Source organism: Quercus lobata, chromosome 10 (assembly GCF_001633185.2).
Source record: "Quercus lobata isolate SW786 chromosome 10, ValleyOak3.0 Primary Assembly, whole genome shotgun sequence".
In the NCBI taxonomy this organism is placed as follows: Eukaryota; Viridiplantae; Streptophyta; class Magnoliopsida; order Fagales; family Fagaceae; genus Quercus; species Quercus lobata.
In genome coordinates this window covers 58529931-58540958 of record NC_044913.1, presented here as the reverse complement: position 1 = coordinate 58540958, position 11028 = coordinate 58529931, and the positions used below count along the sequence as shown (strand labels likewise).

General features: G+C 35.9%; 1 protein-coding gene across 1 annotated transcript; it reads right to left on the bottom strand.

The window, feature by feature from the left end:
• Window positions 1–310: 310 nt before the first annotated feature.
• On the bottom strand, window positions 311–10643 carry LOC115963821 (mitogen-activated protein kinase homolog D5). The gene is made up of 6 exons (XM_031082997.1): window positions 10281–10643; window positions 10070–10199; window positions 7204–7341; window positions 5849–6181; window positions 2369–2549; window positions 311–845 (listed from the first exon to the last, which is right to left on the bottom strand). Exons 1-6 carry the CDS (start codon window positions 10547–10549, stop codon window positions 673–675), a joined length of 1224 nt encoding a protein of 407 aa, XP_030938857.1. The 5' UTR covers window positions 10550–10643; the 3' UTR covers window positions 311–672.
• Between the last annotated feature and the right edge of the window lie 385 nt (window positions 10644–11028).

The window sequence follows — 11028 nt, the reverse complement described above, 5'->3', positions numbered from 1 at the left end:
AGTAGTCGATTGTGAGTTGAGAACAATTACTTTTATATTGACTTTTTGCATATAGTTAACCACATTAGAGTTGTAGCTAAAATTTTACAAAATTTGCTTGCCTAGACTTTCACACTGCCAAAATATACACACACAGATTTCAAAGATAAATGTACGTTTGTTCAATCACGGGTGCCATACCCCTTGAACATGGCAATTACTAATGGCCTTTTTCTCCCGGAAAATTTGAGAACAAAGACCACAATTCATCATATAAAAATCATTGATCAGGCCATTACTGGAACGGTTTCTACTAATTTATTCCAAAATATAAACCAAGAATCAAACCATGATCAGAATTTGTGGAAGAAATAGTACAAAGGATCGGAAATTGTTTTTTTAATTTGTTTTCTACTCTCAAATCTGAAACTACAAATGTGCACGTACTTTTAAGAGAGAGAGAGATCTGTTCATCAGATGTTGGCTTAAATAAAAATAAAAATAAATAGAAAAAATAACAGCAAAACAGCCGACACAAACACCATTACACTAGTTCCAGTCCCTTAATTCTGCCCATAAACCAATCAATTCCAGATCCACCCAGTTTGGAATGGAACATATATATACATGAAGAAATCAATCAGCGAGGGTATAAAGCACAGAGACAACACTGATCCAATAAAGCACAGCTTGTTAGTGCAGATACTCGGGGTTAAATGCAAGGGCCTCTCGGTAGATCAGCTCCTTCATTTGTTCCTCAGTCAGTGCATGCTGCTCAAAATCAAAGCTGAAGGGAGTCATGCACACAGGCTCATCACTGATGTCATGCAGAGATGTTAGATAGGGGTGAGCCAACGCGTTTTCAACTGTTCAAGTGCAAAATCATATGTCAGTTTTCAATAAATGCTTAAACATAGACATGGTATTGTTACAGAAATAACCACAAAAAATTATGAATTAAGTAACTTCACTATTAATCATTAGAAAAGTAATATATCAGAAGCAAAAAAAAATAAAAAAAAAATTCATGAATTGACTTCCAAATTTAACACTAAATGTGGCCTGATGAAAATGCAATTCTGTATTGTTCATGGACACAACGGACGAGGTTCTCACGCAAAAATTATTTTATGCATTCCCCCACCTCATAGTGTGTGGGATTCAAATGCTGTGAAGGAGAGTATGCATATACTTGATGCATTAGACACCTTGGTTTTCATGGAAAATTTATGTGAGAAGCCTTTTTAAGACAAAAACAAGGGCAAAAGAACAAGTTATCTTTTTATATGAATTATAGAGTTTAGGTAGTCAATCTAGCATTTTGAATGGCAAGATAACAGCACCAGGGTTGTACAAAATCACCAAGGTTGAGCTTGGATTCAGAAATTGAACCTGTGTCTTAGTTTCAGCACCCTCACTAAGATTTTTAAAGGGGAAAAGGGAGTTTTTTTCAAGTGCAGGGTTACAATAAGAGGTCTCGATGTCACAAATTACTTTTGATATGTCCTTAAATATCTCCTAGTGTTACCTACCACAGTATTAAGGAACATAGGCAACAAATGGAAATTAAAGTGGGCATTCCTGAGAAAAATAAATCCTTAGAGATGCTGAAAATAGACATACGTGCTGCCAAACATGTTTTTTACTTGCACCTTTCACCCAATATCATCATATGCCTTGATTCTTCTAATATCAGCACCATTGGTCTAAGGTAGATATCCTATATATATGCACTTAGTGCACAACACATAAATAAACTCTGTGAGTTAGTTCTGGTTTTTTGCTCTCATATAAGAAGTAAAAAGGTTCACCTCCCCCTAAAGAGGAGAAGGCTAGTACCTTGATTCTTTCCAAACTGGAAGATATATAAAATTGAGACTGCAGTTAATATATCAAATATGCAATACATTATACATGTTTGTCTACATTGTAGCACTTTCACATGTAACAACAATATAACAACTTTGAAATATTAAACCAAAAATTTGGCAAAAAGCTAAAGAACACCCTACCCAAAACCAAGTATGAGGGTAGGTCAAGCCAATCCATAAATTTAAACAAATGTCGTATATCAAATGCACAACAGAATGGCATACTAAAGGAATATGTCAAAAAATATCAATTTCATTTTTTCAATATATTGACCAAATCCATGAACATATGTAGTAGTACACACGCACACAAGATACGTGACAAAAACAAGTTATGCCAGACCAAAAATGCATAACACTGAAACAGATCCATTTATATATAAAACTGCAAAACATGTGGTATAAATTTTACAATTAAATTACTACTGTACTGCAAAGCTTAGTTGAGAGTAGGGCTTAGATAATATGAGTTCATACTTGTATTGTTATGCACAGAACAGTAGGAAGCATAAACTCACCGGTAATCCTCTGTCTGGGATCAAATGTTAACATCTTTTCAACAAGATCAATGGCTGCAGGATGGACATGTGGAAACTTTTCAGTTAAGGACTGCCGACGGTAAAGAGGAAGTTGCCGAATGTATCTTTTAGCATTTTCATTCAAGAATCCCAAGTCAGCCTCTGTTGGGGTGCCAATAAGCTGCAAGATTTTATTTGAATAAATAAAATACTTTTTATTTGATAAAAAGCAACGAGTACAACAGCATTACAAGGATTACAATTTTAAACTTGAGTATCCACATTTTAAAACAGAAAAGGAAAATGTCCTACCACCATCACTCAATTATAAAAATATCTTTAAAAGATTGTTTGATCTTATGGGTTGGCTGTTCCAACTTCATCATCCTACTATTTCACTCTTGTCAAATTGTCCACAAGATGCAGAAAGTTCCCGCATTCCAAGCTTTAGAATTTCCATGCTTCTGAAAACTTCCTCTCCAAAAGCTTAACATTTGTGCCACTTCTTGGCATTAACCATGAAACTGTAAATAGAGTCCACGCAAAAGATCAAATACCCCTAGTTACCACTACCATGCAATGCAGTAGAAGATGTTCCATTCATTCCCCACTATTCTTGGGCATGCAGCACCATTCAACAGTCAACATGTTACATTTCCTAAGATCTTCCACAGTTAAAATTTTGTCTAAGGCTGTGCCCATGCGATGGGGTACCTTCGCATCCCAGATACTCCGCCAAGGAAAGCAAACCCCTATAGCACCCCTCAGAGCTTCATAGTAAGGCCATACTCCAAATGTTTCAGCCTTGACAGGTTTCCACATTATTTGAACCTCCTCTCATCTACTAAGGAGATCAAATTATAACAAATCCAAGAAAATCTCCACAATCCAATTCCCAATCCTGAGGTAACCAGGTAAATTGAGTATTCTATCTACGTTAATCACTCAAATACAAGGCAGCTGAGGCATTCTTACCGGTTCCAATCCAAAATAATTAAAGAAAATCATCTTTCAGACAAAGTTTTCCACACCACAGATCATGCTATAATCAAATTCATAGGCTGTCTCCCACAGAGAATTTTACAAAACGTGAAAGAGTATCCCATCCTTCTCAATGGCTTTCGAAAGACTAACTCCATATAATCTCTAACCACCCTCCATACTATCCCCCCCCCCTCCTCCCCCACAAGAAAGGCTTCACCATATTTGAGATAGAGAGAGCACCGCCAAAGTTGATGTCTTAGCATAGGACAAACTATTATAACTTGTTAAATAAAAACCATTAAATCTGTTTTAACCCTAAAATAAATAACTAGACCTTTAAAACCACATGACTTTTACTTCAATTGGAGGCCACACATGGGCCCCATAAAATAAGTCTTGAATAGACGAACTTGTGAAGTAGTAATAAATTAATCTTCCAATGAAAATTCAAGGATAAGACAATATGGAACCCGATTCTAGAGAAGATGGACAGGAGATTAGCGGGATGGAAACGTTTGTACTTAGCCAAGGGAGGTAGAGTCACTTTAATCAAAAGCACTCTTATCTAACTTACCCACTTATTTTCTATCTCTTTTTCCTATACCTACTGCTGTGGCTAACTAAATTGAGAAACTTTAGCGGAATTTCTTATGGGGTGGCATTAGTGATGAACCTAAACTTCATCTGGTTAAATGGGCTACTGTTTGTTCCCCCATTTCTTTGGGTGGCTTAGGGATAAGGTAAGACTCTTTAATGAACCTTTGCTTGGGAAGTGGCTATGGAGATTTGGGATTGAGAAGGATGCCCTTTGGAGGCAAGTGATAGAGGTGAAGTTAAATGGGCGGGGGAATTGGTGTTTTTTTCCTGTTTATTTTTTTTGGGGGGGGGGGGGGGGGAGAGGGATGGGAGGGCGGGGCTGGATGTCCAGATCTAAATTAAATAGGTTCCATTATATAGTGTTGGTTCATTTGGAAAATATTGCAGTCATGTGTCATTAGTGGATGGCGTTCTTTTTCACGCCATATTCTGTATGATATTGGTGACGGGTCTAGGGTGAAGTTTTGGCAAGACCGTTGGTGTGGTGCGACATCCCTTGCAGTCAGTTATCTTGAGTAATTTAGATTTTGCAGGGATAAGGAGGCTAGTGTGGTTGCACTTATGAAGTACACCAATGGGGTCCTTGTTTGGGATGTTGGTTTCTTTAGGGGTGTGCATGCTCGGAAATTAAAGGCTATGTCAGGCTTCTTGGATACCATATATGGTTCTTCAATAAGGGGGTTTGGTGAGGATAAGATGTGTTGGAAACCTAGTAGAGATAAGGGGTTTAAGGTTAATGATTATAATAGAATTTTAGTGGGCTTTACTGACTTTTGTTTTCCTTGGAAAAGCATTTGGAAACAGAAGATTCCTTCTCGAGTAGCCTTCTTTGTTTGGACTGCTGCTTTAGGGAAATGCTTGACAATTGACAATTTACGAAAAAGGAAGGTTTGGATATTGGATTGGTGTTACATGTGCAAGTGTAATGGCGAATTAGTTGACCATCTCTTCCTTCATTGTTCGGTTGCTATGGATCTGTGGGCTATGGTTTTGGGTTTATTTGGAGTAAGCTTGGTTATGCCACAATCTGTTTTGGGGCTCTTAGAGTGTTGGCAAGGCAGGTTTGGTTGTCATTGAAATGGTTTTATTTGGATAATTGTACCCCATTGCTTAATGTGGTGTCTTTGGAGGGAGAGAAATAGTAGGTGTTTTGAGGATATTGAGAGATCCATACCAGACCTCAAGTTATTTTTCTTTAGAACTTTATTGGATTGGTTGGTTGCCATGCAAAACCAATCATTCCCTTCTTTTTTTTGATTTCCTTGATTCTTGTAATTTTTGTACTTGAGTTGTTGACCCCTTGTACACTCCATGTGTACTAGGGTGCTCCTTTTTTGATATCAATAAAACTTATTACTCTTAAAAAAAAAAAAAAAAAAAAAAAAAAAAAACACTCCATGGCTGCATCATTCCTCTCTAGTCTGCATAACCATAAACCTAGAGGATTAAAAGTGTTTAGCTTATGGATCCCTAACCCTTCTCCCATCAAAGGAGAATGAAGATTTATAGTGATTAATCAGACTGATGCATTGACGTTTTTTTTTATTTGCAGGAGCATGAATATTGAATTTTTTTTTAAAATGGTCCACTTAAAAATGTAAATATCTCATTCATGATTAAATGTACTTGAGATGGTATGCAGTTCAATAAAGGTGAGGTGGAAGAATGCCATTTAAATAATACTGTTCAATGAACCTAAAAGTACAACCTCAATGTCACCTGATAATGTAAAAAGCTCAAGATTAAGCAAAAAGGATAAAATTTATATCAACTTTTAAGAAGATGGAATAAGGAGAATATGCAGGCAAAAGCAATAAATATAAGAGAACTTGTAATAGGAAGATCCTGCTTTTCCAGAAACTAACAATATAACAATATAAAGATGGAAGATAAGATTACCTCCATAAGCAAACGTAGCTGGTGCACATGATCTCTTCCAGGAAACAGAGGTTTCCTATCCATCAATTCCATGAAAATACAACCAACTGACCACACATCAATAGCTGCAGTGTAATCTGAAGAGTTCAATAAAAGCTCTGGTGCACGGTACCATCTTGTAACAACATATTCCGTCATGAAATCAGTTTCAGAGGTGACACGAGCTAGTCCAAAATCACATATTTTCAAGTCACAATTAGCATTTAAAAGAAGATTGCTGGGCTTTAAGTCCCTGTGCAGAACATTTGCAGAATGTATGTATTTCAATCCACGGAGGATCTGATACAGGAAATACTGCATAAAACATTGAAAAGCATTAGTTATTTTAATCTGAGGCTGACAGATACAGTGACTTCTGAACATTTACAGTTGAACAAGCCAAAGCCATAATTGACGATTTTTTTGGGGGGGAGGGGGGGGAAGAGAGAGAGAGAGAGAGAGAGAGAACCAGGTACAGGCTACAGATCATCACATTGCCAAGTCACATTGCAAGGAAAGACATATGGCTCCACAGCATTCTAAACAACCGTCTCTATAAGGATAACACCTAACTAAAACAAGTGCTACAAATCTCCAAGCTACTTTGATTGCTTTAGTACCATTTGGATTCAATCATACAAAAGAAGTTATTGTACAATTTTTTCAAACCCAACTCAAGATGAAAAGTTTTAACCCCTCCAATGCTTGTTTTTGTATAAGGCATTTTCCAACAAAGTTCTGGTATTGATGTTCTCCAGGTAACAATTTCTATATAGCTTAACTAAGATGCCAAGAAATGATTTAAAAGTGAACATTCAGGTCCCCATAGGCCATGCTTTGATTCTTTAAAGTTTTCACCAGCAAGCTGAACAGATTCAGCGATAAACAACTTCAAGAAGGTTATAAATGATGGTGCCACTTTGGTTTTGCATTCATCAGATTTTCAGTTCGTGTGCAAGGATGACACATTTAATAAAGGAAAATAACAGCACCAAAATGGAAAAATATCGTTCAATTTTTAACTGAACAGGTAAAAGAAATGCAGGTGAACGTGATGTAGACATTAAGGGAAGTAAGAAAAGACATGGTGCCTCTCATTCGGCTTGAAGCATGACCCCAGATGAGCAAATTAAAAACCAATTTAATGCAGTTAATACCAGACAGCTGTGATGTCAAACTTTGTCCTGTTGATAGTTTTTTGCCTTTTGTATAGTTGTTGATTCTAATAAGGACTGTCAGAAGTCAAAGACTCAAATCATATGAGGTCTTTGCTGATGCAACAAAGTGGTGCTATCATAAAGGGAAACAAAATATACCCAAAATGCTTAGAATTGAACCTGACAATGCTCCTCTGACAAAGCTTGATTGGAACGAATAATTTGGTGCAGGTCAGTGTCCATTAGCTCATATGCAATATAAACATCATTAAATGCCTCCCTCTGTGGTGGTGGTATTATATCTCTGATTGCAACAACCTGCATGACAAATTAAAGCAATATTAATTGAATGGGAATACACTAATTATTGCTAAACAGGATGCCCACCACAAAAAGAATAAATAAACATGACCAAAATAACATCTAAACAGCATGCCTACCACAAGATCAGAAACTTGTGATGATTTATACGTAGGAAAGAAAAGTAAACATTTTTTTATTGGTAACTTACACATGAATCCAATGGGTCTCATCCTCCAACTATACTTATAGGAGAGATGTAATCTGATCTAGAGCTCATTGACATAGGTAAGACAAAAAAATATAATGGACCTCATATTATACTATGGCCAAAAAAATAAGATTAGGATATGCTATCTAATAATTGCTACTATCTCACAACCAAATAAAAGTACCCAAAGTACACCTAATGAATTATAAAATTGTATTTTGTATGCAACACTCATCCTAAATTGGTAAAGATCATACTTAATTTAGTAGCCAGCTGTTTGTATAAGTGTAGGAACACAAAATGGTGTACATGATGCAGATAGTAAAGAGGACTTTGAGGAAAAACAAGATTAAAAACAAAAATATTCAAGAAGTGTGGTCAAATTGAGGTGCAGGGCCTCCTTGCCACCTTTCATAAGCTACTTTAGTTATTATTATTATTTTTTATAAGTCTTAAGTTTCTTTACTTTAGCTGGTCCAATTATGTTTCTTTATAAGGGCAATTTGGTAACATCTGGATTTTCTGAAATGGACTGTCCTTTTCTGTACCAAAGGTCCATGAATCTTATTTTGTATCTCGAGTCAAATTCCTATTGGTTTAAAAATTCTTAACTATTGTTTTCTTTGTTATTTTGATAAGTCTAAAGTAGTTTATTTAGAGTCCTAGTCCTAGAAGGATTTAGCAATAGCCTAAAATGGTTCAAAGGCTTTATTGTAGTCAATAACATTGATAGCGAGATTAATTTTATTAAAATTCCAGCATATTGTTTCAAACTTCATGTGATTATCTTCTTTTACTTAAGCACAATTGCTTAGGAAAACCTAAATGTGATTACCTAGCATTTATCTTTATTTATTTCTTGCTGTCAGCTTGTAGGCTAGTGGTTGGAGGCTTGGGATGAGCTATAGACTAAGACATTCTAGGTTCGACCCCTCCGTTCCAAACAGACCGTAAGAGTTCACCTGGATTACTTGATACATGGATCCGTGGTTTACTCCCCTGTGGTAGGTCCTAAGGGCCTTGCCTCGGTGAAGTTCCACATCATCAAAAAAAAACTTTCTTTATTTCTCATTTTATTTGCTGTTGTAGTACTAAGCAGCCATAAAACATATTAAAGATCTAATCTTTTCATTACCTAAACCCTTAAACATCAAACCTTGTTCAAGGACCCCTCAAGATCATATTAAGAAATCTAATTTAGTGCTGAATTGCCAAAGATAAGTGTAATCATTGCATTATTGCATTGGTCAGGTATTTGTATAATTGTAGCAACTTAAAATGGTGTACAGTTAAGAAAATTGATAATGAGATCTATTCAGCTAAGCAAAGATTGGGAACTACACCACGATGATCACAAGCTTCCTAAAATGCCAGACACCATAATATGCAATGCTAATCAGTTATTACTGGGCACTAAAACCCACTAATCCGTTATTTTCTCCATGGAAGCCATTGTGGAAACTGAAAATGCCTATAGAGGTAAGTTTCATTTGGACTGCACTGTTGGGGTAAATTTTGACTGTTGATAATTTTCGGAGGCAGCAAGTGGTTGTGGTGGATTGGCGTTGTATGCGTAAGCAGAATGGGGAGACTATTGATCACTTACTCATACATGGCCCTATAGCTCAAGAGTTATGGAATATGGTGTGCTCATTATTTGGGCCCATTGGGTCATGCCACGTGGTGTTATGAAGCTTTTAGCTAGTTGGCCAGGCAAGTTTAATAGACACAGAACTACGGTGATTTGGAGTATGATCCCTTATTGCCTAATGTGGGGTATATGAGGAGAAAGTAATACACATACTTTTGAAGGGAATGAAAGATCGATTCACCATTTGAAGCTATTGTTCTTTCAGACTTCGTTTGAGTGGGCAACTGCTTCGGGAGTACCTACTTTTACTTCTTTGCATGATTTATACCTTGTTTTTTCTCACCTATTTTTCAATGAAGTTATTTACTTATCAAAAAAATTAAAAAAAAAAAAAATTATGAATCAGTCTCGGCTTAATTTAAAGACTGTGCTTTCTATTATCATTCATTTCCTAAAACACTAGAAGAGATCAAGAAAATACAAAAGACTGAATTTTTTAGCAAAATCGGCACTTATTTTGAATTTATACCAGAAAAAGGCGATATTATCATAATTTCAATACATTACTAAATTCCTCATTTAACAACTTGAATTAAATAGGCAACACAACAAAACACCTTTAAGTACACTATTATTCCCAATTCACTGTTTTTTTTTTTTCCAGTTTTTGCTAAGTGACATAAAACAATCAAATTTCTATTAAAAACGAAATAATTACTAATTACTAAACCAATTAAGCAATAAATTGAAACAATTTGTCAATTCTCATTCACCATTACCATTAATTAAATACACTTCATAACACACTAGTATACCTAATTAGCTTTTTTTTTTTTTTTTTTTTTTTTTTTTTTTTTCAGTTTTAGCTAAGTAATCAATAACCACTAAACCAAATTAAGCATTAAATCGAAGAAGAATTAATAGAGAGAGAGAAAGAGTTTTACATTTTCATGATCCATATGACGAAGCAGCTTGATCTCACGTAGAGTCCTCTTCGCATCGATCTTGTTATCAAACGCATTCGCAATCTTCTTCAACGCCACGTGCTCATTCGTCTCCGAATTCAAGGCCGAGCTGAACCAAAAATTCTCCGATTCAGAAAAACAAAAAAAACGAAATTGAAGAAATCCAACAAAGAGATAGAGAAATAGAGACCAAACGATGCCGTAAGCGCCTTTGCCGATCGGCAGAATGGGAGGCTTATACTTGGCGGTGACTTCGAAGATGTTACCGAAGATATTGTACTGAATAAACCTCCCTCCGTGACTCAACGTCGCCGATATGTTCTCCGTCGTCGTCGCCGTTGCCGACATCGGCATCATCGAGTTCTGAGACTCCGGCTGAGCCTCCGTCATCACGGCGTCTCCTCCGCCAGGATGAGCTGGCACACCACCGCCACCGTCCACTGCACCTCCGCCGTCCATTTTTTCTGATCTGATTGATTATGATAATGATTGTCGTTTTTTTCTCTCTCTCTTTCAAAAGCTCTTCTTTCTTTCTACTCGTAAATTTGTTGTAAAGTAGGAGTAGCAAAATAAAACAAAACCAATATAAGTATAAAAGAAAATGAAATGAAATGATTGTTGTTATTGTTGTTGTGTTTGTGTTTGTGTGTGAGTGAATGTATGGTATGTTTTCTCCTTTTTGGGTTGGTTAAATTTGTTGATATATGAGAGCGAATGCAATGTGTGACGTGTATTTTTTTGTTTTTTTGGGTATTTTTTTGTAAAATACCCAAAAAAAAAAAAAACTAATTTAATCTAACTAATATATTGTATTTAATCAAATTCTGTTTTTACAACAACTGTGAGTTTGTTTTTGTTTTTGTTGTTTTCTGATTGATTCAATTTAATTCTGTTTCCAATATTCAAAACAACAATTATTTTTGTTGTTTTCATAATAA

Coding starts and splice junctions, on each gene's coding strand:
- LOC115963821 (XM_031082997.1), bottom strand. CDS start 10,549: ATGGACGGCGGAGGTGCAGTGGACGGTGGCGGTGGTGTGCCAGCTCAT. Junction 6,182..7,203: donor TGTCAGAGGAGCATTGTCAG/GTTCAATTCTAA, acceptor TGTTTTATGCAG/TATTTCCTGTATCAGATCCT. Junction 846..2,368: donor TCCCAGACAGAGGATTACCG/GTGAGTTTATGC, acceptor GCACTTGAACAG/TTGAAAACGCGTTGGCTCAC.